General features: G+C 51.4%; 2 protein-coding genes, 1 non-coding gene and 1 pseudogene across 3 annotated transcripts; 2 read left to right on the top strand and 2 right to left on the bottom strand.

The window, feature by feature from the left end:
- Positions 1-66: 66 nt before the first annotated feature.
- On the bottom strand, positions 67-11,615 carry PSMB3 (proteasome 20S subunit beta 3). Its single transcript, XM_004041841.3, has 6 exons — positions 11,461-11,615; positions 10,956-11,140; positions 8,304-8,411; positions 3,685-3,862; positions 1,778-1,872; positions 67-172 (listed from the first exon to the last, which is right to left on the bottom strand). The coding sequence occupies exons 1-6, from the start codon at positions 11,461-11,463 to the stop codon at positions 124-126; spliced, it is 618 nt and encodes a 205-aa protein (XP_004041889.1). The 5' UTR covers positions 11,464-11,615; the 3' UTR covers positions 67-123.
- LOC115934792 (uncharacterized) lies at positions 8,914-9,006 on the top strand (annotated as a pseudogene).
- Positions 11,616-12,435: 820 nt separating the features above from the next.
- TRNAN-GUU (transfer RNA asparagine (anticodon GUU)) lies at positions 12,436-12,509 on the top strand. The gene has a single exon. It is a non-coding gene; the product is annotated as a tRNA-Asn (tRNA).
- A 7-nt stretch (positions 12,510-12,516) lies between these two features.
- LOC109026938 (uncharacterized) lies at positions 12,517-15,827 on the bottom strand. Its single transcript, XM_019027039.4, has one exon. It carries the CDS (start codon positions 14,734-14,736, stop codon positions 14,146-14,148), a length of 591 nt encoding a protein of 196 aa, XP_018882584.2. The 5' UTR covers positions 14,737-15,827; the 3' UTR covers positions 12,517-14,145.
- Positions 15,828-15,906: the final 79 nt, after the last annotated feature.

Here is a 15,906-nt window from a genome sequence, read left to right on the forward strand (position 1 = left end):
TCGCTGGCTGTAGCTGCCCAGCTAGGGCAGAGATCTGCAGGAAAGCATCAAAGACAAAAGCAGGAGTGAAAGACAGGCTATTTTATTTCAAAAAAAGAAAAAAAGTGGGCTCTGGGAACAGGGTTAGTCCATTCGGGCCTTCAGTGTCCTGGTGGTGATTTTGTCCTTCTCGCTGCAGAGGGAGAAAATCACAAGAAAACATCTCTACCCATCTGGACCGTGACTGTGACTAGCTCTCCTGGCCCTCAGCACCAAGCCCTCAAGCCCTGCGGCAAGGGAGCAGAACAAATAGCTGCCCGCTGCCTCTAGGTGTAACTATCCTGCTCTAGTTCATTCCTGCTAGCTCATCTCTGCCTGTGGTGAGGAAGGAGGGATAGGAACAGAGACCTGGGCTGACTTTCCACAGGTGGAACCACCTCAGGGAGGCTTTCCCAGAAAATGATTCAGGGCCAGACTTCACAGCTCTCAAAAGAAGGGAAGGAGCTTGGCCGGGCGCGGTGGCTCATGCCTGCAATCCCAGCACTTTGGGAGGCCGAGGCAGGCGGATCACGAGGTCAGGAGTTCAAGACCAGCCTGACCAACATGGTGAAACCCCGTCTCTACTAAAAATACAAAAATTAGCTGGGCATGGTGGCACGTGCCTGTAATCCCAGCTACTCAGGAGGCTGAGGCAGGAGAATCACTTGAACCCAGGGGGCAGAGGTTTGCAGTGAGCTAAGATAGCGCCATTGCACTCCAGCCTGGGCGACAGAGTGAGACTCCATCTCAAAAAAAAAAAAAAAAGGGGGGGAAGAAGCTCCTCCAAGCCTAGAGAACAAGCCACTTAGGAAGGAGAAGGTGTGGTGTGTTTCACCCCAAAGAACATAAAAAAAAATGTTATGGTGGTAAATTCTGTTTTTTGGGTTTTTTGTTTTTGTTTTCTTTTTTTGAGACAGAGTCTCACTCTGTTGCCCAGGCTGGAGTGCAATGGCGTGATCTTGGCTCACTGCAACCTCTGCCTCCCAGGTTCAAGCAATTCTCCTGCCTCAGCCTCCTGAGTAGCTAGGATTACAGGCCCGCACCACCACACCCAGCTAATTTTTGTATTTTAGTAGAGACGGGGTTTCACCATGTTGGCCAGGCTGGTCTCGAACTCCTGACCTTGTGATCCGCCTGCCTCAGCCTCCCAAAGTGCTGGGATTACAGGCGTGAGCCAACGCGCCCGGCCAAATACTATTTCACGGTAAATAAGCAGGCTATCCCCCAAAAGGGTCCAAATGCTTATCCTGCAATGTAGGAAAGTGGTTGGAAGGATACCTCCTACTCTATCCAATCAGGTTCCTGGTGATGGCCCCAAACAAGTAAAAGGACAAGGAGGATGGCACTTAGGGAGTTGGCTGAGGCTTGGAAATTGGTCTCTAGAGCTCAGAACATCACACAGATCTGGGCTGGAGAGAGGATGCGAGCCACCTAGAATTTCAATCCATCTGCAGTAGCTTTGTTGTGGCTCACCCCAACACGGATCCCTGAGACTTCGGAGACAATTGTTAAGGAAGAAATGTCTCTTGTGAGCATGGGGTCACAGAACCTCACCTGACAAGAGGCCAGAGGAAGCTGGGTAGGCTGCCAGTTACCAGCCATAGGGAGGCATGGACTTTTGCTCACCCAGGACTGCCAAAAGCACCTTTCTTATCTCACACCTGACCAGGGGGCTGGGAAAATGGGGTGTATGCTTGTGGAGAAGGGAGAGAGGCAGGGTGTCTGCAGAGCTTCTAGACTTCTCCCAGCCCATACTCACATGATGTGGACAATGACTCCCATGCCTGACACTGCATCCCGGTCCACAGCATTCAGCATGGCTTGGGAGATGGTTTCAAACAGGTGTTCCGGATCCTGCCAACAGAGTGGAACCCCTTCAAACCACAGCCTCTGGCTCTGATTTGGTCTGGTCCCTTAACTCTCTTTTTTCTAGGCTCAAGATTCCCAGCTCTGGCCCCAAGACATGCCTGAAGTAAGGGATGATTCCCAGGATGTGGGAAGCCCCTCTCAGCTCCTTCCTTGGAAGGAAGCAGAATTATGTAAAGGAAAGTGAAAGAGACTTCAAGCCCTGAATTTCTTTTACTAATCAGCAGTGTGACATTGGGCAAATAGTATGTCTCTTCACTGAGCCTCAGTTTCTCTGTAAAACAGGGAGAAGAATCCCTATTTAGCTCCAGTGTGCTTTAGCAGCTGTCTGATGGGCTCTGATCCTGGATATCTTAACAGGTACCTCAAAACCCAACCTGTCCAACACAAACCCACTTCCCCCAAACCTGTTCCTTCTACATTCTGTCTTGGCTAGCCTAGCTGGAGAACCCAGCCATCCTCTGTCTCTACCTCCTTCGCTTCTATTTTAAGTGACTAAGTCCCCTTGACAGCTGCCTTCCTGCCTCCCCACTGCCACTGTCTTTGCTCAGGACCTCAGCGCCTCCTGCAGGCGGTAACAGCCTGTCACGTCCACCTAAAGGCACCTGATTCCCTAGGTTCCTTATGGCAGAGGACAGAGTTCAAACTCCTTGGCATGGCATTCAAGGCCCTTTGAGGTCTCATCTCAGTCTCCAGCATCATTTCCCCCCATGTTTAACCCACACTCTAGCCAGGCTCAGCTCTCTCCAGTCACTGAGCATACCTGCCCCTTCCTGTACCTTTGCCCCCAGACCCTTTCTTTCCTCCTCTTCCCAACAAACTGCAGTTCAACAGGTATTTGGATGTGTCTTGCTTCACTGGACTGCAGTGGGCCCTTGAAAGCAGACTGTACCTGCTTTCCCCAGTGCCCGGAAGAGCTGGCACCCAATAACGACAGCCGACCCTCGCCATCAAGCACTATCTCATCTCTTCTCACTTGTTTTTGTGCTTGCTTCGGCAGCACATATACTCTTTTGTTTTCCTCAGCACCACTTTTTTTTTTTTTTTTTTTTTTTTTTGAGACGGAGTTTAGCTCTTGTTGCCCAGGCTGGAGTGCAATGGCACGATCTTTCTTCACCGCAACCTCCGCCTCCCAGGCTCAAGCGATTCTCCTCAGCCTCCCGAGTAGCTGGGATTACAGGCATGCACCACCATGCCCGGCTAATTTAACTTTTTTTTTTTAGTAGAGACGGGGTTTCTCCATGTTGGTCAGGCTGGTCTTGAACTCCAAACCTCAGGTGATCTGCTTGCCTCAGCCTCCCAAAGTGCTGGGATTACAGGCGTGAGCCACCGCGCCCGGCTTCCTCAGCACCACTTCTAAGGCAGACTTTATTATCCCCATTTTACAGTCAAGGTAGTGGAGGCAGAGAGGTAAACTGGCTTCTCCAAGAACAATAACTAAGGTGGTGGGTGGATCCAGGTTGCCAACCCAGACAACCTGTTGAGCTGCCTCTAACCCTACACTGAGTTAAATGTTTGCTCAGTGAATGGATGCGAGAACCCTGTAAACCCAATGTAAGGAATTCTTACTGCTGTGGCAAATATCTAACTGTGGTCTCCTAACAGAAGATGCTCTCCTCTGGAGCCAGCCAGCCAGCCTGGCAGATGGAATTTCTGGATACCCTTCCAAGGAGCAGCAGCTGTAGCTTTCTCTCCCACCTGCACCATTCTCCCCATTACCTGCCACATAAACACACTTTTTTCCTAATGACCAAGGGTGGGTAACTCAGAGCCCAGCCCCACTCCATGCCACCAACGTACCATGTTGGGCTCCCAGAGGGACTCACACATTCCGTACATTTGTTCGGCGCAGGTGCCACTGACCACAAAGTCATCAGTCACCATGGGGCAGCCGATGAGGTCTAGAGAGCAAATGAAGGGCTTAAAGGTCTTCGGGTCCAACCCGGCAATGACTGGCTCAGTGTAGTAAGGGCCAAACCTGTGGGGGCCAGCATCAGAGAGAGAAACCAGAACTCAAGAACGCTCGCTTTCATGTTTAAGCCTATTCAGACAAGGCCCCGGCCTAGACCCAGACCCAAAGGGAAATGGAGGACCTGTTTAGGAAGATCACCTTTCCCTGAGGCCAGCTCCCTCTCCCTTCTCCTGCCAGCTAGAAATATTCTAAGACTTTTCCACTTTCTTTTCTTCAACACTTACCTTTCTATCCTTCTCACCTCTGACCCTCTTGTCCTCCTTCTTTCTTTCAGAATTGTTTTCTTCTAATCCTCCCTCTCCTCACCCAAGGTCCTACCATCACTCAGTCCTCTATGTGTATGTTTATACCTCTACTCCTTTAAAGAAAAGATTGGAGGCAGTTTATAAGAAAAACACTGAAAAATAAAACTAAACCATTAAAACATAATACAAGATAACTCAGACTGAACACAAAGTTTTGTTTTGAGCCCCCTAGCAGGCAAGGCAAAGAGGGATACTCAGTGGCTGGGTTACTCTCATTGTCAAAAGGAAATGGCAGCTCATCAGAAACTTGTTCTAGACACTGATCTTTAAGAAAAATCAGTCTTGGGCCAGGCGTGGTGGCTCACACCTGTAATCTCAGCACTTTGGGAAGCCGAGGTGGGTGGATCACCAGGTCAGGAGATCGAGACCTTCCTGGCTAACATGGTGAAACCCCCTCTCTACTAAATATACAAAAAAAAAATTAGCTGGGCATGGTGGCGGGCGACTATAGTCCCAGCTACTCAGGAGGCTGAGGCAGGAGAATGGCATGAACCCGGGAGGCGGAGCTTGCAGTGAGCCGAGATCGCGCCACTGCACTCCAGCCTGAGCGACAGAGCGAGACTCCATCTCAGAAAAAAAAAAAAGAAAAGAAAAAAAAAAAGAAAAATCAGTCTTAGGGATCTTTATGTACAGATGATGGTCCCTGACTTATGATGGTTCAACTTAAAATTTTTCAACTTTATGATGGTGCAAAAGCAACAGGCATTCAGTGGAAACTATGCTTTGAAATTTGATCTTTTCCCAGGCTAGCAATATGTGGTACCAAACCCACTCCTGATGCTGGGCAGTGACAATGAGCCGCAGCTCCCAGTCAGCCACACCATCACCAGAGGAAACAACAGATACTTTACACTGTTCTGCTGTGAGCAATTTTTGGATATAGTGTTTTGTGTATTTGCATCCTATGTCTACAAAATACCCATTTCAACTTACAATATTTTAAACTTATAACAGTTTATAAGGTAAGGAATATCTGTATAAAATACCAAATAACAAATGGCCAATATCCTCAATAGAAAGAGTCAGTAAAAGAGACGTTATCCATATGTCTTATTGGATCACAGTCATTTCTTTCTTTTTTTTTTTTTTTTGAGACAGTCTCGCTCTGTCGCCCAGGCTGGAGTGCAGTGGCGCGATCTTGGCTCACTGCAAGCTCTGCCTCCTGGGTTTGAGCCATTCTCCTGCCTCAGCCTCCTGAGTAGCTGGGACTACAGCTGCCCGCCACCATGCCTGGCTAATGTTTTGTATTTTTAGCACAGACGGGGTTTCACCGTGTTAGCCAGGATGGTCTCAATCTCCTGACCTTGTGATCCGCCCGCCTCGGCCTCCCAAAGTGCTGGGATTACAGGCGTGAGCCAATGCTCCAGGCTTGGATCACAGTCATTTCTAAGGGCATGATCTTCAGCTATAGCTTTAAATAGAAACACACACACATACTCACGCACAGTTCAAGATTACAGGCATGAGCCACCATGAAAATAACTTTTTTAGGCCAGGCATGATGGCTGACGTTTGTAATCTCAGCACTTAGGGAGGAGGCCAAGGCTGGAGGATTGCTTGAGCCTAGGCATTCAAGACCAACCTGGGCAACAAAGTGAGACCCCTGTCTCTACAAAAAAATTTAAAAATTAGCCAGGCGTGGTGGCATGCACCTATGGTCCCAGCTACTTGGGAGGCTGAGGCAGGAGGATTGCTTGCACCCAGGAGGCAAAGGTTGCAGTGAGCCATGATCTCACCACTGCACTCCAGCCTGGGCGAAAGAGTGAAACTCTCAAAAAAATAATAATAATAAAATAAAAAATAAAAATAATAAAATAAATGACTTACTCTTATTGAAAAAAAAAAAAATACATTAGGTGACCTGAAAAATTCTGGATTCTTAGCTACTATTGCCGGGAGCTTCCTCTATGAGCCCATCTGAAATCAGTGATTTTTCTGGCAGGACAGGCTGAGGCATTGAACTGCAAACCTGACCAATGTCCAGACGCTTTTTAAAATCTGGACCCCAGAGATACCATCTACGCACCTCTGTCTGAAACACTGCAGTAAAAGTTACTTCAGATGGTAACTCGGCATCAGCATAATAGGAAGTTCAAACACAGGCCCTGAGCTGTGTTATAGTATTTGGTTTTAAGGTTCTTATCCAGATAATCCCAGATATTATTAACTTTTTTTTTCGTTGGCTGGGCGCAGTGGTTCATGCTTGTAATCCCAGCACTTTGGGAGGCCGAGGTGGGCGGATCATGAGGTCATGAGTTTGAGACCAGCCTGGCCAACATGATGAAACCTTGTCTCTACTAAAAATTAAAAAATTAGCCAGGCGCAGTGGCAGGCGCCTATAATCCCAGCTACTCAGGAGGCTGAGGCAGGTTGCTCACAGCAACCTCCACCACCCAGGTTCAAGCGATTCTCCTGCCTCAGCTTCCCAAGTAGCTGGGATTACCGGTGTGTGCCACCACGCCCAGCTAATTTTTGCATTTTTATTAGAGATGGGGTTTCACCATGTTGACCAGGATGGTCTTGATCTCCTGACCTCGTGATCCGCCCACCTTGGCCTCCCAAAGTGCTGGGATTACAGGCATGAGCCACCACGCCTGGCCTATTTTTTATTTCTTTTGAGACTAAGTCTCACTCTGTCACCAAGGCTGGAGTACAGCGGCATGATCTTGGCTCACTACAACCTCTGCCTCCCAAGTTCAACAATTCTCATGCTTCAGCTTCCCGAGTGGCTGGGATTACAGGCGTGCACCACCACACCCAGCTAATTTTTGTATTTTTAGTAGAGATGAGGTTTCACCATGTTGACCAGGCTGGTCTCGAACTCCTGACCTCAAGTGATCCACCTTCCTTGGCCTCCCAAAGTACTGGGATTACAGGCATGAGCCACCACGCCCAGCAAGCCATTTAATATACATCCAAATATGAGTTAATTGTTACAACTTTATAAGACTTTTTGCAGGGCGCAGTGGCTCATGCCTGTAATCCCAGCACTTTGAGAAGCTGAGGCAGTAGATCAGTTGAGGTCAGGAGTTCAAGACCAGCCTGACCAGCGTGGTGAAACCTCGTCTCTACTTAAAAAAAAAAAAAAAAAAAAATTAGCCAGGTGTGATGGCACACACCTGTAGTCCCAGCTACTCAGGAGGCTGAGGCAGGAAAATCACTTGGACCCGGGAGGTGGAGATTGCAGTGAGCCATGATTGCACACCAGGGCTACAGAGCAAGACACCATCTCAAGAAAAAAAAAAAAAGAAAAAGTTTTTGAAAGCTAAAGGGTATTTTTACAAATTACAAAAATTACTTCAAAATAAAAAGTTAAAAGAAAAGAAAAAAAAAGAGATCAGGCCAGGCGTGGTGGCTCATGCCTATAATAGGACTTTGGGAGGCCAAGGAAGGTGGATCACCTGAGGTCAGGAGTTCGACACCAGCCTGACCCACATGTTGAAACTCTGTCTCTACTGAAAATACAAAAATTAGCCGGGTGTGGTGATATGGACCTGTAGTCCCAGCTACATGGCAGGCTGAGGCAGAAGAATCGATTGAACCTGGGAGGTGGAGGTTGCAGTGAACCGAGATCACGCCACTGCACTCCAGCCTGGGCGACAGAGCAAGACTCCGTCTCAAAAAAAAAAGAAAAAGAGAGCTCAACTTATATTCTGGCCACCCAGGTTTGCCCAGAGGTAGAAAGCACCCACAGGGTTTCCTTTCAATTCCATCCTAGATTTCTGCACTAAATTCTACAGTTAGGCCCCTTGTTTCTCACCATAAAGCCCTCAAGGAGAACTGACGAAAATGAACACCCCATTCCTAGGCTCCCTGCTATTCCCAAGAAGCCAGTGCTGACAGAACAGCTCTAGGGTAAGAGTGGCTCCTGCTGGGAGACCCCAGAACACTCTGGTGGGACTAACTCTTTTGCCTAGATGCAAATTTATCTGCTATGTGCATTCCTTGCCTTCTTCCAACATAAGTATTTTCTTTCCTATCTGGTTGTCAGACAGGCCCAAAGAAAACACACCCATAAAATAAGGATATTATCCTGCAAATAAGAGATGGAAAAACAAGGAGAGTCCTCTTCCTCAGTACCTACTCCATACTACATTCAAAAATGTCTGCATTCCCTCAGTGCTAGCTACACTTGCACTCACCGTTTCTCATACAAGAGGTTGGCCACCATGCTCATGAGGGTATGAGGTTTGATCTGCCGACCTTCCTTCAACTCATACAGGTTCAGCCGGAACTTGAGGCGCTGGGCACTGAGGTAGGAGAAAAGTGAGTTAGTAAGTCATTATTGAATATTCCTGAGTGTCTACCCTGTTGAGGTCAGGGGAACATAAGGAGACATCTCATCTCAGTCCCTGCCCAGGGAAAACTGCAGTCTTACATGTGTTAGGAAGTAGCAACTGGTGCTCACTTTGGCAGCACACACACACACACACATATATATATATATATATATATTTTTTTTTTTTTTTTTTTTTTGAGACGGAGTCTCGTTCGTCGCCCAGGCTGGAGTGCAGTGGCGCAGTCAGTCTCGGCTCACTGCAAGCTCCGCCACCCGGGTTCACGCCATTCTCCTACCTCAGCCTCCCAAGTAGCTAGGACTACAGGCGCCCGCCACCACTCCCGGCTAACTTTTTGTATTTTTAGTAGAGATGGGGTTTCACGGTGTTAGGCAGGATGATCTCAATCTCCTGACTTCGTGATCTGCCCACCTTGGCCTCCCAAAGTGCTGGGATTACAGGCGTGAGCCACTACGTCTGGCCAGCAGCACATATATTAAAACTGGAATAATACAGGGAAGATTAGCAGAAGGATGACATGCAAATTTGTGAAGCGTTCCATATTAAAAATGTTTAGGCTGGGCTCAGTGGGTCACACCTGTAATCCCAGCACTTTGGGAGACTGAGGCGGAAGGATTGCTTGAGCTCAGGAGTTCAGCTGTGGGCAACATAGCGAAACCTTGTCTCTTACAATAACTACAAAAATTAGCTGGGCATGGTGGCACACACCTGTAGTCCCAGCTGCTTGGGAGGGTGAGGTGGGAGGATCACTTGAGCCTTGGAGGCGGAGGTTGCAGTGAGTTAAGTTTATGTCACCAGCCTGGGTGACAAAAAAAAAAAAAAGGGGGCAGCACCAACTGCTGTGCTATGTGCTAACAGACTTGAAAGATGCCTTAGAAAAGTGCCACTTGGCAGCTCTGGTGAAAAAAGGAAAAAAGGTCACAGCTTGCCAGTTCCATCTCAGAGCCCCAGGATAGGCCCCTGCATAGAGCAGACCAATGCCACACCTGCTGGAGGAAAAGCAATGAGTCTCAGGACACCAGAGCAAAGAGCCTTAGAAATGACTTGAGCTTCATCTTCCAGGTAAGGAAACTGAGGCCTAGTGAAATGAGCAGTCATTGCCCAGAAGGAAGCAAACGCAGTGAGAAAAGTCCTCTGAAGAAAAGGAAATGGTGTGAGAACAGCAGTGACTGCAGAGGGGAAGGCTCACGGGAGACTTCACTGACAGGAACCCCAGGATGTCATTCTCTGACTCTACCAGGACAGGAAAAAAGGGCAGGCTGGGTGAGATCTCAGTAAGTGTTATGTTCTTGAGACTCAGGGAAGTTTTAAGAGAAATGAGAACATTTTCTTTTTTTCTTTCTTTCTTTTTTTGTTTGAGACAGAGTCTCGCTCTGTTGCCCAGGCTAGAGTGCAGTGGCACAATTTCAGCTCACTGCAACGTCCGTCTGTCAGGTTCAAGCAATTCTCCAGCCTCAGCCTCCCGAGTAGCTGGGATTACAGGTGCCCACCACCCAGCCTGGCTAATTTTTGTATTTTTAGTAGAGACAGCGTTTCACCATGTTGGCCAGGCTGGTCTGGAACTCCTGATCTCAAGATATCCGCCCACCTCAGCCTCCCAAAGTGTTGGGATTACAGGCGTGAGCCACCGCGCCCAGCCTTAATGAGAACATTTTCTGACAGGCATCCACCCACACTTGTGAGCTAGTCTCTCCACCGTCTAGGAAACAAATCCAGGACCTGCTGCTCCTCAGGCCACCAGTACCCTGCAGTACCTGCCCCCTGTGACCACGTATTCCCTCCTGAAAACCTATCACCGTTCTTTTCCTCTCTTATTCTTCTCTGGCTTCTCTTCGCCCCTCACTGCTAAATGTAACGTTCAGCTCTCAAACTGCTGCTCATTATTTCCCTCCCTACAGACTTTGTCTCTCCAGAATCTGCTCCCATAGATTTGGCACATTGCCAATGCTTCCCCAACCCTGAGATGTAATATCAAAACCCCAACTGCTTGCAAGATGTTTCTATTGGGCTTGTCTTGTCCGCTCAAAATTGTTGTCAAAATCAAAGTCAGGCCAGGTGTGGTGGCTCACGCCTGTAATCCCAGCACTTTGGGAGGCTGAGGCAGGTGGATCACTTGAGGTCAGGAGTTCGAAACCAGCCTGGCCAACATGGTGAAACCCTGTCTCTACTAAAAATACAAAAATTAGCCAGGCATGGTGGCGCGCGCCTGTAGTCCCAGCTACTTAGGAGGCTGAGGCACGAGAATCGCTTGAGCCTGGGAGGTGGAGGTTGCAGTGAGCAGAGATCATGCCGCTGAGCTCCAGCCTGGGTGACAGAGCAAGTCCCTGTCTAAAAAAAAAAAAAAAAAAGAAAGGGAAGGACATGTTTTTGGAGGCGGCAAAGTCTCAAACTCACTGGTGGTGTGTGGTAGATGACTGACACCTTGGCCGGTCAAGACGCCGGGGTTGGATGGTCCAAGAAGAGGCCTGGGTGTGGGCGGGGACCCTTGAAACTTACACTGTCTGGACGTCAGTGGCGAGCCCGGCCAGACCGATGTACAGCCGGTCACCCATGGGAAAGATCTTCTGGAAGTCCGTGGTCACCATCTGGGCCTGGATCCCGAAGCGCCTGTCTGCAGCGATGGCCACACAGTTCTTCCCCTTCATGGCCATGACGGCCCCTCCGTTATAGGACATAATAGACTAGGACAGACAGAGCGGAGGGGTCAGCGCGGGGGGTCAAACGCTGCCACAGCCCCCGGCCCAGCTCCTGATGCGGAGGCTCCTGTACGCCCGTTCTCCATTCCGGAGGCGTCTGAACCCCTGGTTCTCCAGCTGGGATGAGCACCGTGTGGCGGCGATGAGCCGCACTCACCCTCTTGGTCCTCACCGGGGCCCGCTCCCCTCGAACTGAAACCGCTTCCTTCCATCGACCCTAGGCCCTTTTTGTCCCCAAGCCTCTCCTGACCCCCTCCGCTTCTCAATCCTTCCCCATGCCCCTTTGCTTTAACTCCGCATCTCACCATGATTGCGGTGTACTAGGACCCCTCGATCGCCAGAGCAATTCCAGTAAACCGGGTCTAGCCTTCACTGCGCAACCGCTCTCACTGCTGTCTCTTCATTGGCTGATAGGCGGACTCTTCCTGGACATCTGGGCTTTCTATTGGTCGCATGTCCCTGTCGGTCACCAGTACAGGTAGTTTGGTTGCAAAGTCAAAACGGAGGCGGGAAAAGCGGAAGTGAAAAGTCACTGTGGCTGCGGAAGAGACTTGCGACACGGTGCATAGTGGGATCTCGGCGGACCTGGACTCGGGACCTCAGGGACTGGGGGCGGAGCCTGCGCGCACGTGGGCTAGTGAAACTGGGTTTAGGAGGCTGCGGCCCCAGCTGAAGGGGCACCGCGACGCTTATCAACGTGATGTATGAGTTCGTCGTATTAGTCGTGCTAGCTTATTTATTCACTCCAGAAATCCTACGTTTACTGTGTACCAGGCACTTGCCTAGGCTCGGAATATTCACTGGCCCACAACAGTGCCTAGTATATAGGAGGCGCCCATTAAATGGAAATTTAATGATGCAGGTGGGAAGGGGAAGGCGTCGCGTGTAGGCGTCGCGGGTATTTTGCGGCTGCAGGGGTTCAGCTGTGAAGGGGAGTTTGGAAGCCGAAGCTTGTTCTGATTTGGGGGACTTCCTGCGGCCCGACTTCACGTATCCTCAATCTCAGGTCACCCTAAAAAGGGACGTTCCGCGCCTCTCCACGTTTGAGGTAGAACCTGAGGATAGCCAGAGTCGACCTCTCGCCGTTCCAATGGAGGAAGGGCGTGCACGTCCCGCGTCCTCTCCTCCCAAGCTCTTTCGCCTCCCTCCCCCATCAGGATCCTTCCCTTTCTCCCCCGGGTTCCACTCATTTCGCCCGATGGCGGCGTCTCTTACGGCGTCTGCGCCGTCCAGGCTCGCTCCCATTGACTCGGCTCATTACTACAGCAGCAGTCGACTCGGTCTCTGTGGCGCAATCGGTTAGCGCGTTCGGCTGTTAACCGAAAGGTTGGTGGTTCGAGCCCACCCAGGGACGCTATGACTTTTTTTTTTTGTCTTTTGGGTTTTTTTTTTTTCTCCCCGGAAGATAAAAACCTAAGCCTTTTACTCAAAAGCCAAATTTTCCATTGAAATGGCAGCAGCAATACTTTTTCTAGGAGAATCACTGTTCTTGAAAATTCTTTGCTGCTCAGTCAATAATGGGATAATTTCTCCAGCACTTCCCTCCACACCCCCCCAACCCGCCTCCAAGCTAGATCGCAGGAAACCTAAAGACAGAGGTTTTTGTCTCACTATGCATGCAACACGTTTCAGGATGCATTTTTTCATAGGATTAAGAATGAATTTACAGTGGAGGTTCGACAGTTTTCTATTGTCTGCCTCAATCGATATTACAGTCTCCAAATACTACATTTGGAAGGGAAGAGAATGAGAGAGACACAGAGAGAGAAACAAGTATGAAGAGAAACAAAGGTGAGAAAGGGAGAACATTGTTGTGATACAGGGAAAGAAGGGACGTGACAGAGAACTAGGCAGGGTGAGTGGGGGAAGACCTCAAGACAATGGAGTGGGAAAATAGACGCATTTAATATAAGAAGCATCAGAAAAAAAGGAAAACAACACATTTTTTCCCCCTAGAACTACACAGGGAGGTGGGGGAGGAAGATGGGGAAATAGAAGGAGAAACTGACTAAGGACCTTGTTTGGGGGAGATAAAAGGTATAAAGGACACAGAGGTAAAGACGTTCCGGAAAGCTCTAGAGGAGCCGCCCTGTCCTGTCTCGTCACCATTTTTAAAGGGATCTGATCCTCGCAATAGCTCTTGGTATATGCTGGAGGTAATTGCCTAGATTTCCCGCGTTCCTGTCCTCTGCGAGTCTCTGGCTTGTGACAGCCACTGTGACTCTTCTGATGCACTTGTCAGCTAGAGGACCGCGTGAGATGCAAACACAAAATCAAGGGGCGCCTAATGTCTGACGAGGCGCATTCCTGGGCGCAGTGGGAGCCTCGACCTTTGTGGAGGAGAATGTGCAAAGCACTCTTAAGCAGTTCTCATAGACACTTGGTCTCTGCAGATTCGGCTCAAAGGAGGCCTCTTCTGGAAGCCCACCCCAGTACTCACCCACCCTTAGCGGGAGCTCACACCAGAAGCGATGGGCGCTAAAGGGACAGGCTGTGTGTCCTTCAGGGTTTGCACCCACCGGCCTGTGAGCGCTCTGCGCAAAAGCCAGGCTCCTGTGCCTTGAGTTCCCAGTTACTAGCGCAGTATTTAACACTGGCACATGACAGGTGCTTTCTATGTCGGCTAGTAGTAGAACAAAAGAGTAGGAAACTCTTTCGATGTGGGAAGAGTTGGGTCAGAAGGTTCTCCTGAGAAACCAGAAAGGCCAGGAATGTGGAGACTAGTCATCCAGGACGCAAAAGATGAAAATGGAGTTTTAGTGGGTAATAGGGTCTTAGCACACTCCTCTCTAGCGGTTCTCTCCTGTCTGGCGCTTAACAACCGAGGAATAAGTGGATGGACCCCGGTGGCCCCTCGGGCAGCCCTCCAGGATTCATGGGCCGCAGAAGAACGTCAACCCCCTTCCCACTGGCTGATAATGCCCCGAGGGGCAGCCCCCCAGGTGCCCATGTGGTTGGTGGGTGGGATCCAGATCTCCGCAGAGCCCCTGTTACAGGTTTCTCTTGTTCGGGGTCTTGTAGCCAGAGAGGGGCGGCTGACTGGGAGTCCTTCCCGCGCTCCCCTCCCTGCAGAGCGAGTGGATGCGCGTCTTCCCCGGCAGAGTGCAGGATGCCGGCGACACATTTGCCTGGGAACAGTGGGAGGGTCCCCTTTCCTCCGGGGCCGGTGAACTACTCGCCTCTCCGCCTGCAGGCTCCGGAGCAGGTGACCGGATCTTCCCTTGGCCCTTCTCCCGCCGGTTCTCGGACCACTCCCTCTGGAAGGAAGTCTCTCCGCCCTTCCTCTTCCTCCCCGCCCCCGTCCCGCTGGTGTGGCTGCAGGCTCGAGCTGGGGTCACTCGGCGGCCAGTGTGCGCAGGTCTCCTGGTCGCCGGCCAGAGGGCGAAAGCATTCACCGGAGGCCCCCAGCTTCGCGGCTGCCTTGGCTGCGAGCAACGAGGGAAGAGGAGGCAGGCGCTCCAAAACTGGGCGAAGATTCCTTTCCTAATTTCTAACTCGAGCCTCCCACCGTCAGTGCGCTTAATGGCGCTGCTGGCCGGATGGATAATCGAGCTCTCTGGAGGGACAGACGCGGCCGCCATCCCTAATAAATCGTGAATAACGAATGAGGGAATCGACCATCCTCATGAGGCCCACGGGCGTCCAGTAACGCAGTATCGATTCCCCGGCATCGGCCTCACCGCTACTCCCGGGGTTTCTAAGCCTCCCTCCTCGTTCTCTCCCTCCTGCCGGAGCCACTGCGGACCGGAGCCCCAGCGCCAGGTGGAGCCGGGGCGCCAGTGGGAGTCGGGCCCAGCCGTCTTGGCGCTCGCCCGACTCTCCCGCCCGCGCGCCCAGGGAGGCGCACAGGCAGCGCGCAGCGCAGGGCGAGAGCGAAAAATGCGGGAATCAGCGCCAGGCAGGAGAAAAGGCGCGGGCCCACCTTACAGCCCGGCGCCTCGTTTCCTAGTCCAGTGTGGCCTCTCGCCTTCGGCCGGATTATTGTGTCCCAGGCCCGGAGCCTGAGTTCCCATCCTCAGCGGGCCTCCGTTCTTCTCTGCCCGAGCACGCCGGGGGCGCAGCCTCCGCCAGAGCGACCCGATCCCCCCGCGGCGAGGCCCCCCACCCGGCCTCACCCCGCACCTCCACTCCCCTCTCGCGATTGCTCCCTGCCAGGCGCCCAGGCTGGATCCTGGTGCGCCGCTTTTCGGGGCCAGCGCCCCTGCCGCCGAGGGGGCAAGGGGAGTGGGGAGGACACGCTCGCCCTCCCAGATGCAGTTATTAATTTTAAGGGAGTGTCACTTGGAGTGAATGAAAATCGCTCGGACGCCTGGCTGAAGGCGTCGCGTCCCCCGCCGGAGCCCCGCGCCCTTTGGTCTAGGCCGGGGCGTGGAGGACCACGAGCCACCTTTCAGCCCAGTCCCCATTTCACCATTTTCCAGGCGCCCCAGTTAGGGATGGGCATCACAGGGTCAGTGGGGGGAACCCATATTTTGAAGGGAGGGGGCTAACTGCGGAAGGTAACATAAGAGAATCCATCCTCCGGGATCGGGGCGGCCGCATGGGAAGGGAGGGGTCTCGTCCTGGCTAGGGACCCGGTAGCCGGTGGCGGGGAGCGGCCACGCCAGCCTCCCCCTCCTCTTCCCGTCTCTGCCAGCATCCTGAAGGAATGAGGTCACGTGGGTGAGTGGTGGGCGGGACCTACTCTAGTCTGGAGGAAAAAAGCCATTTTGTCTCCCCCCCACACTCCGGTCCCTCCCCTCCCCCCTCGG

Source organism: Gorilla gorilla, chromosome 4, assembly GCF_029281585.2.
Source record: "Gorilla gorilla gorilla isolate KB3781 chromosome 4, NHGRI_mGorGor1-v2.1_pri, whole genome shotgun sequence".
NCBI classification, from domain to species: Eukaryota; Metazoa; Chordata; class Mammalia; order Primates; family Hominidae; genus Gorilla; species Gorilla gorilla.

Excerpts from the sequence above, each read along its gene's own strand:
- PSMB3 (XM_004041841.3), bottom strand. Across the intron at positions 8,412-10,955 it reads GCCACTGACGTCCAGACAGT|TGCCCAGCGCCTCAAGTTCC; the intron begins GTAAGTTTCAAG and ends CTCCTACCTCAG. Across the intron at positions 3,863-8,303 it reads AACCTCTTGTATGAGAAACG|GTTTGGCCCTTACTACACTG; the intron begins GTGAGTGCAAGT and ends TGGCCCCCACAG.
- LOC109026938 (XM_019027039.4), bottom strand. The coding sequence starts at position 14,736 with ATGGCGGCCGCGTCTGTCCCTCCAGAGAGCTCGATTATCCATCCGGCC.